General features: G+C 39.5%; 1 protein-coding gene across 1 annotated transcript in view; it reads left to right on the plus strand.

Annotated features, from left to right (window-relative positions):
- Positions 1 to 3,314, plus strand: part of CCDC6 (coiled-coil domain containing 6) — a 53,056-nt gene extending 49,742 nt beyond the window's left edge. Inside the window, exon 9 of the mRNA XM_068398804.1 lies at positions 619 to 3,314. Within this exon, the coding sequence (XP_068254905.1) occupies positions 619 to 810 (192 nt within the window). The 3' untranslated portion in view covers positions 811 to 3,314. The remainder of the gene's footprint in view (positions 1 to 618) is intronic.
- Positions 3,315 to 19,288: the final 15,974 nt, after the last annotated feature.

A 19,288-nucleotide genomic window follows, 5' to 3' on the forward strand; every position in this document is an offset into this window, starting at 1 on the left:
GAGGGGAGCTCTCTCACAATGGCTTCACTCCTGCAGGTCAAAGGGTTGTAATCTTTTTTTGTTCTCCAAAGAACAACTTGTATTATGCTTTGGTCTTGCTCCAGTGTGCAGGCTAAGAGTCTTTCAGAAAGCTAGAGATTCTGAGCAGACTGTGGTATTTGAAACATTCCCGCTCACACTCGTGTAGTACGTATTTGGACTTCATACGCCAGCAGTGTAAAGTTAAAGGTTCATCAGCACCTGCTGGTTGGGCAAGCACAACCGGGAGGTGCTGTCTCTACAGCATCTCTCATTTCTTTTTAGGTTGCTGGTCATCATAGGTAAACGTATCTTCAGGACATGTGTCTTGTGTTCATTTCCTGCAAGCTGACAGGAAGGAATGTGTGTTCTGTTTGATCTCAAAAGTACTTCCTCTTTCCTTTGCTATGTTTATATTATGTAAAAGTTGTATTGTGATTCTTGCAGTGTTTTGAAATGGATTCTTCCCACATAACTGTTCAGATTTTTTTGTGGTGTGGTTTTTTTTTTTTCCCTTTGCCATGCTCAGTACATTGATTAGACTTGCACTTAAAGTTGTTCAGGAGTGTGTTAAACATGATTTCAATATTTGTTCTGCAGAGGCCTTCACCACGAAGAAGTAACAGCCCTGACAAATTTAAACGTCCCACTCCTCCTCCTTCTCCAAACACGCAGACCCCAGTGCAGCCACCTCCGCCTCCACCTCCACCACCTGTGCAACCTACGGTCCAATCCGCAGCATCGCAGTCAGCCACTTTTCAACATTCAGTGCATCCCTCCTCTCAGCCTTAGTGCATGTGCTCAGCAGTCTGTATGTCAGAAGTGGACTCATAACATGGAGCAGTTTACTAAAAGCCAAAGGCTTACTTGGCATATTTGGATTTGACTTATTTGCACTGAGGTTATATAGGCTTCACTGTTAATTGTGTTGTAAACGTTTGTATAAAATGCAGCCGGTGTTGTGGGTCTACAACACTAACTTAACAAAGTTTTCCATCAGTGTTTACTTGAACTTGTATGTCCATTCTCTGGCTGGAACATTTGCTACTCTGGTAATACGGCGTTATGTCGTTTTGCTTGGCTCCAAAGCTTCATTTTCCTGGCTCTTAGGTTTGTAAAATTAAAGGGATACCTTTTTATATTTTTTTCATGACAATTTGCAGAAAATTAAAGGCATGATGGGCTATATGATAAATTCTGAAATAATACAGTGTTTACCAAGCTTACGGAAAATCAGCACTACGTTTCAGTCATTTGAAATAACAGCTTCTAGTGCAAAAGTGAGTCAAACACCCTAATCAGTGCCCAAGACACATACTCTATTGTATTATGTAGTAAATAAGCTTAATTCAGCACACAGGACACATCCATACTTCTGCTGTGTGAAAGCACCTCAAACGTATGGTACAGTCTGAATTTTACAGTGAGGGAACTGGCTTGTTGGAGTCTGAGGAATGTACAATTTGTGGACCTTAAGATTTGATGATTTCACTTGACATTTACGTTAACCTGTAAGCTGCCCATCCTGTGTGATCTGTCACAATTAACTTTGGGAAGTGTGGTCCTGCCCACAGGTTACCGATTGCTGATTAAAGTGTGCTCTTTGATTTTTTTTTTTTTTTTTTTTTCTGCAGAAGGCAATGTGATTGTAGAGAACAGCTGATGATAACTTTTTTCTTGTTAAAATATATTAATTGTGGTTCCCCTGAAGCAAAGTTTGAACAGGTATTCTAAATGTTCAAAAGTCTGTTAGAAAATAAGGTATAAGATGAGCATATAGGAATATATCGGCGTAACAGCCAAAATGTATTGCTTGGTAGAAACAGTACAAGAAAGTAGCACAAAATGGCACTAATGAATGCTTATTTAGCAGCCTAAGCCGGTACAATGTATAAAGAAATGTATTCTGAATACATTCTTTCCATTCATTTAGCACAAATAAATTTGTTTCACTTTGCAGTGGAACACAGTGTCACTTCTTGATGTTGACATCTTAGTTATATTTTTCCTGAGGTTCCTGTTGAGTACTGAGGTTTATATATTACTGATGATTTTGAGTGGTTTACGTCACGTATATGGATATGTGGGCCATGGAAAATGACAAGAGAATGTTTATTTTAGTAGAATATGTATCTGGCTATAATCAGAGCAGAACATGAGTAATTTATCTTTTGTTTACAAAAGTTTGTTTGACATGTCTGATGCTTTATTAAGGACATTTTTAAGAAGGAAATACAGCATTCTGGTAGTATACTAATACTTGTACATATATTTTCATGTTTGCCACTCACCTATTCAGTAAGAATTGCAAACTGGAAATCTTTATAAAATTAGCGCTCTAAATCAAAATAGTAAGTTAAAATAATGTTGTAAAAGGTTCAGCTTAAGGCAAAACTAGAATTTCTTCACTGTAGCTATATAGTTTCAGCTATGAGAGGATTTAGAGAAATGCTTATATAGTCTATTACACTTCTTAAACCAATTTGGGATCAAATGCATTATCAAATTACATTAGTTATGGTAGTGACTCTCCAATCAAGTGATTATCAAGATTGTGGCAGACTTAAAATTTGGCCAGTGCTTCCATCTGAAAATAATTGACTATAGCAGATGCTCACCTTTCCATAGAGGAAACTCAACTGTGAGCATTGTAATTAAACAGAGATCCTGAATCAGTGGTAGGATTGCATGTGAGAAAATGACAGTCAGTCAGAGGTGGGACTAAGGTCAAGACAGGATTGGTTTAGTTTAACGCTTGTCCTTTTGTAAACATAAGACAGAGAAAAAATAGGTTCTTTTATAAGTAGGATTCCAGCTCAAGTATAGCACTATTTAAAATGGTGCCCTCCTTTCTGAAGTGCTTTGAGGTTCTTGGTCATATGGCTCTATAGAGGGTGAGCTCATAGTGGTGGTAGTATAAATGCAGGGGAGGGAGGGGGGAAAGCCTTTGACAGTGTTGTTTTAAGATCTTACAATGGAAAATTGCCTAGAATAATTTACATTTGAAGTATATTCCAAAACTAAATTTGTGTAAGCCAAGTTCAGCTGCTGTTAAAAAGTGTCTTAGTGAACTCTCCTTACTATTCCAGTGGGACTGTTACCAGAGGAAAGTAAAGAACTGACAAATGTATGCTAAATCCTGGAAGTGTAACAAGGCGTGAAGTCGGCCTTACCTGAACAAGAACGATGAACAAACATTTGCTTGCAATCAGAAGTGTTAAATTCTATTTGTAGACTTTTTGAATGAGGAATTGTGCACAACCATCTCCTAATAAATGTAAATGGATTTTCAGTTTTCCTTGTGAATTATAGTCATGAATTATGATTCTGCAGCTGTGATTTTATAGGATCTCCTGTAGACTGGGGAAACTCACTTGACAGTGAGGTCCAGCTTACCATGAGGGCGTAAGTGCTTGGCTGCTTTAGCCCAGAAGCACCTGGGTGGGTCTCTGCTGTCCTTTTCATTACTAATGCCTGACAGTTGCACACTGCATTGTCACTAGTTGTGTAAGGCCACAGAAGTAATTTTTAGCTGTGATGAGCATTTTGTGAGTGTACCCCTTTACAGCTAAAGGGTTTTTTTTTTTAAAAAATCTTTTAGCTGTTTCAGCAGCGCTTTCCTTTCTGACAATCAAGCATCTTTCTTTTTACTTTTTTCTCTCAAAGGCTCTGGCTTGGACACTGGAATGTGGCTGATACTGTCTAGAGCATTAAGAGTTTATTTTATCCACGGTTTGTTCCAGAGAAGTTCTTTGGAGGAAGAGGTGGAACCGTTCGGAGATAGTCTTCCAGCTAACAGCCAGATAAGATTGTTTTAATTACATGTACTCCTCTGAGAGCATATTCCCAAGGGCAGAAAGGACTATTAGAGTTTTTCAAGAAAGTGTCAGTGCTCTTCCGTTGGCAGTTGCTGTACTGGAGCTGAACAGAACAGGATTCCTTTCCTGTTACAGTGTTCGTGTTCAGGAATCCATCTGCCTGGGTGGAATCCCTGTGTACTTCAGCTGAATGAAAAATGCAGTCTTGGAAGCAATGAAAATGAGAAAGCTTCCTGGGATCTGTGAGAGTTGCACTGCTGACAGGAGCCAATTTAGGCTCCATATATTTTGTTAAATAAACAGAAATTGATCATGGAGACAGATAAAAGAGCCTTGAATACTTCGTCAATCAAAGAACACAGTCTCTCATCCTCAGTATTGATTATTGCTTACTAAGAGGATGCATCCAGGGACCTTGCGTAAGGCTTGTAGTGCTTTTTCTAATCCTAATGCTTAGTTTTACAAGCAGTATGAGTTCTAATACTGTTCAACTCTTTGATGTTTCCTTTTTGTTTCAGTCATGGCAGTCTATTTCTTTTTGATCCTTGGGAGTCTACAGAGCATGGACTTACGCAGAGCATATTTCTCCGGTTCAAGCCATCTCATAAGAAACCAGAAGGTTTATGAGTGTAAGCTATAAAATTATAATACATATATATGTTACAACAACCTCCTTGAGGGGAAAGATCTATCCTCTTGAAGAGAGAGGAAACAGAGCCCCTAAGTATGAAATGGACTGTATGCATAGAGACAATCTGGTTTCCTCAGTTCCCTGAGGAGCTGAATTCCTCTCCCAGCCCTCTTCGGATTCGGGCTATAGTTCTTAATCTTTTAATTTTTTTAAATTCCACATCTCACCATAATAAGTACTCAGGATATCCTTCCTGTTACTTTTGGGTAATAACCACTAGTCCCAGTACAAATAGAGGCTGAGAGTCACTGCCACTTCGTGGACGGGAGGAAGTCACTGAATATGCCAGACCGTGTGGCCTTTACGATGCAGTCATAGTTTAAGTGGGAGTGTGTGCTCATATAATGATTTTTTTTTTTAAGCAGCTGTTGCTGATTTTGCATTAGTAGTGTGCCCTGAAGAGGAGATAAAACTATGGAGTTTGACACTGCACTGAGACAGCTGCTATGTTACGGCGGATAGTGCTTGTTCCTGTTCAACTAGTGAGGCTCCAAAGAAAAGTACTACCTCATGTTTAGGTTGGGATAATGTGGCTGCAGGGTCAGGAGAAATGTCGTAGATGTGCTAGGTTTTGTTGTGCATGTATTACCTGGATAGGAGTCTTTCCTCACTGGAACTGGGCTCCAGAGATTATAAAGCTTTTGTAGAGGAGGAGTGGGGAGTTAGGACAGGTGATTGAGGGTTGAGTTTGAGAAAATGGTGTGTCCTGTAGAAAATTGCTGCTCAGAGTACTCTTTGGCTAGACCTGGGAATTGCCTGTACTAAAACTACAATTTTTTTCTATGTGGTTTCCTTTCAAAAAGTGCTGTGTTGCAGTTCTTTAAGTTTCTGGCATTGGTATCTAATTCAAAACAAAACAAAACAAAACAAAAACAAAAACAAAACAAACAAAAAAAAAACAAAAAAAAAAGCAATTCCACTTTCCACAGAAATATTGGAAGTAGCCTTCTATGTGCAAAGGTGGGTTTTCTCATGGTATAAATTAACACTGTATATATAAACGAAGGTGTTTTATTGTAGTGTTAAAACCTAAGCTGTCCAAGGCACTTTAGTTTGTGATTGCTGACTTCTGTTTTGGCAGGTGTTTCAGATGAAATCTAAGCCTCCTGTGGAGGAGGAAAAAAAAAATCACCTGACAGCTGTAGACTGTTCCTTTCCTGCAGAAATACAGCAATTTCCTCAAACGCAAGTAAAAACGGAATAAGCATCCTGAGCTTTTCTGAAGGTTGTATTTAATTTCAGTACCTTGGTGATTGCTCTTGTGTATTTAGTGGATCTACAAAGCCTCATTATAGGTTGGCTGGGTGTCTAGCTGGTTATTCCTGTGTTTTCCTGATCCTAGTGAGGGAAGCCTGTTCAAATTCGGATCAAATTTATAAATCCACTGGTCAACAACAATGGTCAAAATGCAGATTTGTTGAGCGTGAATCCAAGTGATGACTTTAAAAGCATTACACTGTGTTGGTGTGAATTGGAGCTTGTCATTGAAAGAACCTCAGATACAAAGAAGTTTTTTTTTAGCAGGTTATATTTTATTCCTGTATTAGCTGTATTATTGCTTTGTTGTATAGCTCAAGGTGTTTACATATATTTGTAATTGTTACTATGTGTCTGTAATCAAGCTCATCTGTGCCTTCATGCAGACTTCCAATAAACACTTGATTTTTTTTTTGTATTTACTTGTATGGAAGACTATGGGTTGGACGTATATTTCCTTCTATCTGTCAGCCTGTCATCACTAGAACTAGGAGTCGGAGAAGGCTATGTGTTTGCCTTTATTTTTGCTGTCGTTCATTCCAGTTGTGACATTTCTGGTATTTTCACTTAAATGGCTGAGTGGGCAAGCTGCGGAATATCCTATTAGCATATAAAGTTTGCATAGATGCTCCTCGCTTTGGATTAGGTGAATATTCAAAGTATAATCAGGCATGCTTGACTCCATCAGTTTTGCTTTGATCTTGGAAGAATGGGGCTATATTTCTTGAACTATTATTGTGGGAAAATTCCAGAGTATCTTTTTCCCTCTGAATTAAACACGCATGTTTAAGCTTTTACAGCTGCCTTCCAGTGAGAGTTTGGGCGGTTTTTTTCCACAGCAAGAACTGTAGTATCTTTTGGTCTTAGTAGGCCTGCTTACCTTGAGGATGCTTTCTGATGATTGGGAGAGTAGGAGAAGAAGAGTTTCATCTTTTTTCTGTTTTTTCTAAGCTCATAGGGACAGAGATGTGTATTTGTACAAAGTTATAGGAAAACTCACCTTATGTGTTTTGAGTCAAAAACAGTACACAGCAGTACAACTGCTTTTCTAATCTGGTATTAAGTATGAGAAGACGACAAAGGAAAAAAATGTTTCCTTGCCTGTGTTAAGGGGTGTGCTCTATATTTCATAGTTCAGAAAAGAGTAAACGTTATGGTATCTGAGTGAGTGCTTTCTTGATACTGGGACATTATATTAACCATCTTTGGATCAAAACAGGTGAAAAACAGGCATAGTGTACTAAACTGTAGTGTTACAGTTGAATCGTAAATTTTATATTTACAGTTGAATTGTAAACTTTAGATGCCTAAAAACAATGGTGTGTGTATGTGAAAATTCTGTGCATACTTTGTTGTATCAACCCTTGTGAAATCTTTGGTTTTGTCACTTCTGTGTTGTATGTGTTCATTCATCAGTTTAGCACAGAGCTCACCTGTGTGGCATACTCAATAGCTTTTGTAAGTATTATTTGCTGTATTTCCAAGTTTCTGGGCTTAGATCTTAAAGTCTCAGTAGCACTTACCTATGCTTATCCTGTATTCAGTGTCTGAGTCTTGCTAAACTCATTGGTTGAATCCACTTGTTTCTGTCTTCTCGTTCAGCTGCCACTCTGGCATATCTCTGTGACTGCATGCTCTGCTCTAGTCAGCACAGGCCTCGCATGCAATATAAAGCATGCTGTTCCATTTAATGTGGTGACGGTATGACCAGTAAAATCCCTGTATTATGATGGCTGCAAGTTCTTGGGCACCAGGCCATGGAAGTATTTCAGTGAATGCTAATCTGGCTGATCCATGTTACTCTCTGTTTCTAGAACACATGCAGTATTTCTTAAAATGCCTTTATTCTCCTCTCTCCCCTGCTGCCAATGCTGAGTAATCAGTAGTTCTGCCTGTCTCCTTGTGAGTACTGTGCCTGACACTGACACAGCCGGTAGGTCTGTGAACTGGATGAATGAGCTGTGTTGATGCTGTCTGTCTTCATGAATGTTGTTTTCTCTCTTGACATTTGTCTGAACAGAAGTGAGTCGCTTGAATACTTTCAGAAGACCAGATGGAAGGGGAAAGATGATGCATATGATTGGTTTAATTTCAGGTTACCTTGTCCAGGTGATCTCCCCTTTAAATGGTTCTTTTGTATTTCTTCTGGTGCTTGTACCCCTTTATAAAGGAAAGCAAGTTCCCAGCATTGAAGGAGTTCACTTAGAAATTCTGGTGAACTGCTGAGAGCAGGAGAAAAAACGATGCATTGCAAAGCAAGCAATTTTAATAAGCCGAATCCTTCCTGTAAGTCAAGATGCTGGCTTGGATTATCAGTCTGCTTCATGTGCTTTGGAGGCCATTCCATACCTTTCAAGGTATACTGTATATATTTCAGCCCAGAAGCAAGAAGAGGTTGAAGTCAGTCCTGCATTTCCCACATGGAGACTGAAGGTACGTATAAAGACCATTAGTTCACTTGAATGCAGCAAACACTAAACACGAGGATTGGGGAGGCTGAGATGGGAGCCTTGCTTTTGAGTCTCAGGGCTCTTCAAGAAAATCAGTTATGGCTTTTCTCTACTTCTGCATGGGGAAAAGTCTCTTCGTCCTAACCGGTGAACTGGTGGTGATGCCTGCTGTGTGGGTGATAGAGAGCAAGAGTCGGAGTGTTTACAATGAAGAATAAAAAGTGGAAGCTAGGTATGGCTTGTGTTTGCAGAGTGGAACAAGATTAGTTCCAAATTCTTTATATTAGTGAAAATGCTGTACAATGTGCCCCATATTTTTTTCTCTAAGGCTTGAACAAAATCTAGCATGTGAATTTAATGAAACCAGAAGAGTGATCTGTGGGAGTCTTGAGTATCTGTTGTGCTACCATCTCCATTCTTCCTCACAAGGAGGGAAATACTGATATCTAGTGGGACTGATTTAAACTTCACAGCATGAATACTTTTCTTTGCTGTACTAGAGAGGAGTTGGAGAAATGACAGGAACCTTGCAGAACATCTGGGCTTAGCCAGCTGTGTTCAGGGATCACAGTATGGTGGAGAGCACTTTCATAGCTTGAGATCCCCTTTATAATACATTACATGGAGTTTTATTTTGCCCATCACAGTGTGGAATGTATTTTTGGGGCTGAACTTCAGAAGTATACCACTCCTACCTCCTTTCTTCCTTAGTCCCTGTAGTCACACTCTGGCTTTTCTCCTGTAACTGAAGGCCACTTCGATCCAGTGTCAAGAAGCAGTATTGCAAACTGAGCTCTTGCCGTTCTGGATCTGAGTGCATTTTGACAGTTACTGCTGAATGAAACAGGTTGTAATGCCGTAGTGAATCTTAAAACTGTCTTGGCTGTCAGCAGCAAAAAATAAACAATGGAGAAGAGGTCAATAGTGAGTGCTCGTATCTTTCTGCCTGGAGATGGGAATTTAAAGTCTGCTGTGACCTGTCTTTTTTCATGTCTCCTAAAAATCATCCTAATTTTTCTCTGTCTCTTCAACACATGCTATCTAATTTTGCTTATGGTTACTACTTTTTTTTTTTTTAATAACTTTTAATTTAAAATGGCACCGGACCCAATCCTGTATTTAAAAGTGTGTCTAATACAGATGTGTGACACTGATAAGTGACTAAAGGAGGATGTTAGAACATCATGCTGCCATGATGAGCAGAAGGAGAATAGATGGACCTGGTTGAAAGGGAAGAGTGGCATTTGAGGCTAATAAAGGGGCAGAGAGAAAATAGGACAGGTATTCAAGTATCTTTTGATTAGCCTTTTCTTCTCTGCCTAGCTAGGACTCCAAAAACAACTCTACTGGCTGTGAACAGCCCTAAGCTGAATAACAGTAATAGAGTTTGTTTCTCTTAGCAGCAGTGCTGGCACCAGAAAGTGTCCAAGCAATCTCCAGTTAGATCAGAGAACCGAGAGCTGGATGAACTTTGGAGAGACTTAGTTGCTGGAAAGGTAGGAGCAGACAGGAGGGTAGAGGGCAGTGCCAGACGGGAAGTGTAAAGGTACTTAGCAGTAGGGAAAGGGACCCTTGGCAATGAAGCAACCTTCTTTACCTGAAATAGGTTCTAATTTATGTGTCGGTGTATACTTGAGCAAATAGGGGAAGAAAAGATTGGCAGTGAGTTTTGGGGTTACATTCCTGCTGTTGCATGTCTTGTAGATCTAGATCTACCTCTTAAACTGATTATCAATTATCTAGGCCCCAATGTAAGTAAAAAATATAGCACAGCCTTGGCAGTAATCAGAGTTCCTAAATACAATCAAATCCACAGCTGCAGTGTTACATATCGGCAAAATCTTAATTTTCACAGAAACCATAGCTAGAAATGAGCTTATGTCGATGGGTGATTAAAATGATTAAGGCTTTTAAACTTAGTACACTCTTGTGTTGCTTTTGCTTGTTAGGACATATTTCTGTATAATTTTAAAATCATCTATTCACTTTTCCTGTACAGAGATTTTTGCAGCAGATTTAGTGAACTGTAACTGTCATAAGTTTTATTTAAATTTATTTTCCTGGATTTTCTTTCCAAAACAAGTGCTAGCCATGACAACATACTAAGGAGTTAAACCTGTTAAAACTTACTGCATTCCTCATGCTATTAAGGAACTGTAGGATTAGTCTTGCTGTTTTCTTGAGTGTTTAATCAAGGACAATTTTAATGCTGTTAGTTCCTGAAGATAATTAAGGGTTTTCAAGTTAACTGTTTCATATTGTGAAAAGTCATTAAGTTTCTTTAAAAAACTTCTGCGTAGACTAAAGCATTTCCTACTATCAAGTGTATATATTGACTCTGTGTAACTGAAATTAATATCTCAATTGAGGGGAACCTATCTTTTTAGCTGAAACACCCCAAGAGCTTTCCAGAGATGCTTCAGGAGTGCTGTGCCCTTGTTCCAGCAGTCTCCCTGATTTGGGGGATGATGTATTGCAAGAATAATTTGTGCGAGTCAAAATTGCATGGTAAAGCTTTGACTTTTATTTTATGGTATATTTTAGGAATTCACCTAACTGAAATGATGGCCCTTTGCACTAAAGTTCATGTTAACTATAATTTCAGCCCAAATCTTACCTAGATTCTTGGGAAAACATGGTCTCTTGACAGCAATGACCCTGCTAAGCTTGTCTGGAGTATAATGAGTATTTTTTTTTTCCTAGAGAGAGATGTTACTAGGGAAATCTCCATGCATGTGCAAATGTGGTTAAAGATACCATTAATGTTCTGCCAGTTTTCCCACCTGTCTTAGCTCTGCCCATCTGCCTGATCTGTAGGAGAAAGACAAAAACAAACCCATTTTGGACTGAATACTATAGCACGTTTTTAGCACTGCCAGCGTGCAGACTGGAGACCTGCGTGGAGACTGCTTGCAATAGGCTCTCATTTCAGAGTTAAACTGGTTCAGGCTTGTTCCTATCTTTGTCTGCAAAGGGACCAAGGGGAGAGACGTACGGAAGGAAAACACAAAGAAAAACATGAAGGAAATAATGGCTTCTGTGAACACCATCTCCCATGTCTACCGAGAGCAAGAACCCCCGAAGGGTTTTTGCACTTTGAACTTTTAGCGTTCGACATGGACCACTGTTTCCAGGGCAGGACTGTCAGGCAAGGAAAGAACGACTTTGTTTCTGTTCTGGTGTTTAACAGCTTAACTTAACCACCCTCCATTTTACAGAATGTTGATTTGAATAATTAAACAAATCATTATGAGCAATACATGAAGACAGTTCGGATGCGCCAGGGGAATAACAAGGGCAAAGAGGGCACAATGTGAACAGAATACTTGTCTTTGCATTGCCTAATAACTGAGTGAGGGGGAAATCCAGCTTGTTTTCAGACAGGAAATGGACAAGATTACGGTACTTTTGCTAGAGTTAAATAGCTTGTTTTTTTCCAGATACTTTCACTTTACTCAGCCTTTACAGAACTCTGCTCTTTTGAAATATTTGGAATATTCTGATTCTGAAACTTTTTCTCAGTTTCAGGTTTCTGTTAAATGTAAGAAGGTGTCTCCATTTTTCCGGGTTACCTCTTTGAAGAAAACTATAAAAGGAAGCTAGTTTCTTTCCCAGAGACTCCTAATGTTTAATTAGTCAGGATGCCTCATAATAGTAATAAAATTTGCTCAAGATCTGCTAAAGATTTACTAGGTCAAGCCATTAAATGTTGCATAAACTATACATTGTTAGAACTCATTGTGACTGAGATAGTCTTTCAGGCTACAAAATTCACATCTTGAATGGTTTATAGTGGCACAAGCAGCCAAAATTGTAGCCTGTTGTTTTTTGTGTGTGTGTGTGTGCGCAGTATAGTGAAAATATAACCTCTTGCCTTGGGTTGAGTGGTTTGGGGGTTTTTTGTTTTGGTTTGTTTGTTGGGGGTTTTTTTTGTTTGTTTTTGGTTAACATGCTGCCAGGTTTACTTGCCTGCTACTTGCTTCTCTTGCAAATCTTGCTCTTTCGTCCATACTGCATTTTAGAAATCTCCTGTAATTGCTGGGGCAGCTTTTCTTTGCCACTGCAGAACTAGATTTTAGAGTTTTTTCTGTAGTGGTATAAATGTACTGTAATTTACAGATGATAATGAACCTGCCAAGCTTAGCTGTCATGCTATAGTAGTCTCATCTGCTGCTGACAGTACAACTTCCATATTCTCACGTGCTTTTCAGTTATTTCCTATCTTCCAAATTCCTGTTTTTAAAACTGTTCTGGAAAGAAGAGTTTGTAATGGTTTGCTTTTTTTTTTTACAGCACTGCCACTTGCATTTATGAATTGCCACCTGATCTTATTTAAAATGTATTAATGCAAGGAATCATTTAAGATATAATTCAGCAAACATCAATGAACCTTTGATCAGTTCCCCAAAACACTTGGGTTTGTTGAGGGCTGAAATTGGCACTTACCTAGATATTGTGCATCAGCTGTTGTTCTTGTTCACACTGATGAAATAACTGAAGTGAGGTTATTTTGGACTTAGATAAGCAGAAATGAGAACTGACTTTGCAAATTTCACATGGATTAGGGGGCTTCGAAATTAGCTTTGACATCTTCCTGAAAATTTTAGTGGTTATAAACTGAACGCTTTCTCCAAGCCTCAGTTTTCAGAGGTCAATGAAACGTACAGCAGCATTATTCCTGCAGGGGCAAAAGGAGCCAGGGCACTGTTTTCTCGGCATTTATGCCTTGATATTAAAGTTGCCCACATGATGCTCAGGGTTTACTTTCTTCCTCCACAACAAATCCCCCAAAATAGAGCAGACAATAAAAGCCTGACACTTGCTACAGCTTTCCCATCCAAGTTGGCCTAAGGCTGAGGCGGGGGGTAGTCTCAGCAAAGAGCGAGGATTCAGCAAAGACTTTCTTGTTTGTTTTCCCCTCCCAAGTGCTCAGCTCAGAGGCTGGGTTCCTGGCTGGCCTCTTCTGTTTCCAGAGCAGTTACATAATTACTGCAGGACTTCAAAGATAGGTTAAAGGAAGCCATTAAGGATGTTTTCCATCTCTGGCCTGGAGAAACTTAAGGTGGTTTGTCAGCCTACCCTTTAAGCAAAATCATTATTTTCTGCAAATGCAGCTTTAATTCATTGTTGACCTATTCAAATTTAAAATGAATCTCTTTTTACCAGTTTTACTTCAACTCTTTTAAGTAGGGTGAAACTGCTGTAAGATTATTCTCTGTAGTGGTGGATGTATAAAATAATATTTAAAATAATATTTCTGCAACTTGAAGCAATGGCATTTTCCACGAAGCGCTCGGCCCTGTATTTAAGATGCTCTCTAGTTGTATACGGAGTCTGTGCCAATTGGCCTCTTGAACAAATTATAGAGCTGCCTTTTAATGACTATATAGGGGGGCAGGGACAGCAATGAGGAAAAAAATGGCAGAGGAAATTCATGTGTCAGTTCACACACATATTAACTGTATAGGAATGCTTTGTGTGTTAAAAATAAATTCCAAGCCTGTGTGGAGGTATTTAAAACAAACTTTCTCCAATGTCAACTATTTCCAAGATACAAAAATAAGAATAGCCAAATAAGGATAGCTTTTTTTTTTATCAAATGAACACTTTTTTCTTTGTCTGACTCTCAAATCCTTTTAATATCCTTGCAGATATTATGCCTTTTCTGAGGAACTTCTCATTGCCTAAAATTAAGCCACATGAATCAATGGAGAAATAACCTTTCTCTGAGGCAAGACTCATCCCTAACAGCAGAGAAGAATCTGAAGATCTCACTCCAGGACCAGCCTACCCCTACCTAAATTGCACGCCACTGCAGCACCTTGGCTTGGCCCTCAGTCTCATGTCACAGTCATGGGTCTGACTTGTGCAATTCCACAGTTCAAGGTGGGACTGCTTCCTTCTTTCAGGAAGCATTCTAGATTCCTGCTGAAAGTGGATGCTTTTTGTCTTTAATGCATGAGTTTGCTTTGGGGAAAAAGAGATCTTCTCCAAAGCCTTGTGAATTCAACATAGAGGCTTCACTCTGTATGTTAGACGTGAGACGTGGTCTAATTTCTAACTGTTCAGGCAAAATCTTTTCAGGTTTTAATAGTTATTGTAAGGGGCAAGAGGATCAAAGCAATCTCTAGCCAGAAACTCTCCACATGAATTTAGACTGGACATTAACGTGGTACAGGATTTCCGAGGTAGGCCTGTTTATGCCTGCTAGAGTGAGCTTCACTTCAATGTTCTGCGGCGACATTGTCTGAATACCATCTAAAGCAATCACTTGGAGCTCTATTTATGTATGTAATAGCACTGGGTTTTCCAAGATGGAGGCTAGCGAACTGGTGGTTTAGCCTCTGTCTCCTGATCTCACTGTCAAGGTGGGATTGCCTAGTCTGAAACACACTGGTAGGCAGTTGCCATTTGATGCCTTGCTCATATGCATGATGCACAGACTGTTTCATCCACTGTTTCTGTGCCTAGAAATTCTGTAGGTTAAAGGAAACCGATGCACAATAGATGCACTCTGCGCTTTATATCCTTAGAGGGGAGTGTTCTCTTGTGCCTCATTCATATGTATCTTTTTGCCCTGTCGTACCAGTAAGTCTTATGAGCATCACTTATGAAATAAGGATAACACCAACTGTCCAAAACTCAAGTGATACAAAGAAACTTTTTCTGCCTCGTTCAAAACTGAGTGAATGTTTGACATTGACAGCAGTTACGGAGAGCTGATCATCTGAATGCTTATGGCATTCCCATGTGATTCTAGCTGCTGCTAGTAGTAAGCATCTGATGCCTGATTTGTAGTGGGCAGCTGGTGCTCCATAAGACTGCCCAGCCTGGCCATGTTGTGTAAGGAGCATTATTTGTGACAGGTGTCTGGAGTCTTCCTCAAGTGGGAAAAAGCCACAGACAATGACAACAGAAAGTAAACAAAATCCTGATGCTCACAAAACGATAGGGGAGTGCTGTAGGGCTTTGGACGGGACTTGCTATGTGGATTTGTTGCATTGGAAGTGTCATTTGCAACACTGAGAAGAAGAAACCTTCCTCGGCCTGTTTTCAAGAAGACAGGGATGAGTATGTAACATGCATATATTCTAGTGACCATTTGGTTTTCTAGTTTTTCCAGTTGTTCCACTACTGTCTTGTAATGATTACCAGATGACTTGGAATACTCAGCTTCAAGATAGATTGCAAAGGTTTCAAAGATAGATCTTGTAACATAATTTAATTGGTAGATGATGTACGTCAGAGATTAAAGCACCTCTAGGTTCAGCTATTACACTGAGGTTTGGAACCATCCCAAATGCTGACCCTGCACAACTCTGACTCTCCAGGTCAGCATAAGAGCACAGCACTTGGCACATCTTGGGCTTCTAACCTACTGAAATACAGCGTCCTGATCCTTTCATCTGGCAGTCTTTGCCATGTACTCTTTAAGTAGCAAAGCCCAAAATCCAAATAAAGTTTCACACAGGTACAGTTATATGTTTGTTTGGTTTACAGGGAAGATACAGGGGAGTCCCGGAGTTGTTTCAGTGAAGACATACTTTTTTTGTATTTGTACTTTTTTGGTAAGGAAGCTCAAATGATCAGTAAACAGGCAACGGTTTCCAATTCTCTTCACAGTCACTTGGGGGATGATTCACATAAACTTGGAGAGAATATCACATTGCAGTGGTAGAACACACCGGATATGTTTACATTGTAGTTGTCAGAGCAAGTACGTTTTAAGCTAATTTATTGATGGTGAATTGTCCAAGCTCTTTGCAGATGCGGTGAGATTACCCGTACTTGAGATAGACAGTTTCGGTACAGTGCAGTATTTATGCTGAACAATACAAGGATTGGTGATTTGGAGGCAAAAGAATACAAGGATTGATGATTTGGAGGCAGAGCAAGCATTAACAAGTGGAGGACAGGAGTTAGCAGGAAACGATGGTACGGGTGCCAGGATTTCTGAGTGGCAGAACAATGACCCGCACCTGCCCAATGCAGGCTGTTTCCTGCCTTGTCACATATAAGCCGCTGCAGAAGCTCAAGGAACGTGTCTGCACAGCCCCTGCTTGTCTGTCCTTTACAAACCATGGTGAATTGAAGAACTGGGCCTGAAAGCTACACCGCTTGGTGAGCTTGCTTCTCATCTTGAGAGCTTAAATGGCAAAGGCATGATGCCAACAGGAAGAGGTAAGCTTTTCTTGGTTAATATTTCTCTTTGAATGCAAAAACCCCCTTACAAACTATTTCTTCAGGAATGGGTTATGATTGAGAGTTGTTGTGGGCCTGGGTGTGAATTGTTCAGCTTGCCATTGCTGAGTAACACTGCGTGTGTCGGCACTAAATGCAGACTAAGGGTGTTTACAGTGGACAAATCTATATTTAGACCAGCCCTGGTGGCAGCTTAACATAGGCTTAAAATAAACCTCTTCCATTGTGGAATCTTCCTTTCCCTTTTGTCCCTCCACTAACTGAGTTAATCTTGGCCATATAAAATTAAAATACATAGGCTTTTTGGGTCACTTTACAGACATTTGGAGATAAATTGTGAGCTGCTTTAGCATGTGCTGTATTACCAACAGATCGATGCATAAGCGTAACTACAGAAATACAATGTAATTTGGAATTGCAGTCTCGGCCTGTGAAGACCCAAGACTAGGCTAAGGGCAGTACTGGAATGAAGGCTACATCTTAACTGGCAGAACTGCATTATACAGAAAAAAATTGACAACATTTGCATTGAAATGAGATTGCACTGAGGTGAATTTAGGTCACTGGCTGTTTCATACTGCTACTATTAGCCTCTCCATTTCATTGATAGAAAATAAATGCCTTCCTCAGTATTTTTATGTAGTTAAATAAGTGAGGGAAAAGCTAACTCAACTCTATTAAATGAACTTAATACTCAAGCAAGATGAAAAGCGTATGCCTGTACTCTGCAGAGTCTCACAGGAATGCGTTATGCTACATCCTGCCCTGATAAATGTGTGCCATTAAACTTCAGTATTCTCTACTGGCAAGTAGATGAATTGTCAGTGGGGAATTAGCAAACACCGCTTCTGAGGAGCAGTCTCCAGTATTCATACTCTACCCGGTGACTACCTCAACCTGCCTTTGATATGCTGAGATTGTCATCTTTTTGCTCTGGAGCTGAAGTCATCTACTTGGCCAGTGTCTGTAAAGGCTATTTTACATACTCTTTGCAAAGGCTATTTTACATACTCTTTGCAAAGGCTATTTTACATACTCTTTGCAAAGACTGAAAGCTATCCATCGGAGGTGAACTGAGGATTTCTAGAGCATCCAACTGACACAGTATTGTATGATCCGAGTCCAGCTGGTAAATCAGCAGACTTGTGATGTGGTTGGTAACAGCCCTCTCCATGTCATGTGCTCAACAGGCAGAAGCCGGAGATAGTTCTGTGTAACAAATGAGTCATTATTTTCTTAAAGGACGTTCTTTAATGCATTTTTGCCACCTCATCAGGCCCTCTGCTACAGCTCTGATTACTGCAGCTGTCACCCAGGAGTTGGTAGCATGGGACTAGATGGGACATTCTGGTACTTGCTGTGTTCTAGTTCACGCTGCTTTTCAGCAGTACTAAGGATCCAGTTCTTCTCTCTTTTCTGTCAATCCACTGCTGAAAGTAAAAATGTGTTTAACCAATTTGTGTCATATTCTTTATTAAAGGTTGTTATGCTAGCCTTTTAAGGCATGAAGCTAATACAAAATAAAGTTAGAAAAGAGATCTGATATTCCTGATTAAAAACAAAAAAAGCAGAGGTAGCATAAACCAGTCTGCCTCCCTCTAGTTAAGCAAGCACTTTATATGCCCTGTATATATAGCTCAGAAAGAGGTGCGACATCTAGAAAGGGGAAAGGTATTAAGTTATTTATTAAGTTCAACCTCAACATGAGGAAGAACTTCTTTACTGTAAGGGTTACAGAGCACTGGAACAGGCTCCCCAGAGAGATTGTGGAGTCTCCTTCTCTGGAGACTTTCAAGACCCATCTGGATGTGTTCCTGTGTAACCTGCCCTAGACTGGTCCTGCTCTGGCAGGGGGGTTGGACTCCATGATGTCCAGAGGTCCTTTCCAACCCCTAACATCCTATGACTTCTATGATTTATTAATTATTTTCTGCAAAAGTGATTTGATTATTTGTGTATTGTCATTTTTTTAATATGCTAGTGTTTTCACTGACATCTGGTTCTCTAATGTAACCATACAGAATTGTATATACAAGATTTGCTCCTGTATGAGATGGCTCTGACCCTTGCATTTCTTATGTAAAGAATCTTCTTCCGATCTGTAAAGAAAATCGAATCCTTTCCCTAAAACGATGAGTGCATTCTGAGCTATCCTAGTATAATATGCACCATCTTAACTGAATTTTAGCTTTACAGTGAGGGACACTTCACAAGATGAATGCTACATGGGAAGATGGGGTTGAACAACAGAAAATTTGTATCCCAGTGAAAAATAGCACTTGTGGTCTGTACTGGCATTGGTCTTGGTGACTTTATGGCAAACCTAGAGGTCATGAGAGACCTATACCATAATAAAAATGTACTACTTTATATTTCCTGAAAGTGGATACTCTAGAAAAATAGAACTGATTAAATTTCTTTGCTTGGAGATGCAGCACTAACTTTATTTCCATTTCACACTCTTAGCAGATGCGCTTCTTGCTGCCAGCACTTATTTGTCATTTCATGTGGACTACTGTATTTTAGTTGACATATATGTGATTTTTAAAATAGCCTTAAATTATTATGATTTTTTCTTTATGGTCCAATACATAAAACATCATTATTTAACAAACCCTTTATCAGTTTAGAGAATGCAGATAAATGTGGCAGATTCAGAAAATTACATTGTGTAAAAATTGTCATAGTTACCTAGTTTGTTACAACAAACTTTTACTAAGCAAGTTTGCTTCTGAAATCTTCAAAAAACATTCCTTGCAACTATGTTAATTGATTGTGTTGCATAGTAAGAGTATTGAAGTGAGAAGCAAGATAAAATTACTTTTCTTAGATAACTTTTTCCTGTGATCTTT

Source organism: Nyctibius grandis, chromosome 4, assembly GCF_013368605.1.
Source record: "Nyctibius grandis isolate bNycGra1 chromosome 4, bNycGra1.pri, whole genome shotgun sequence".
In the NCBI taxonomy this organism is placed as follows: Eukaryota; Metazoa; Chordata; class Aves; order Nyctibiiformes; family Nyctibiidae; genus Nyctibius; species Nyctibius grandis.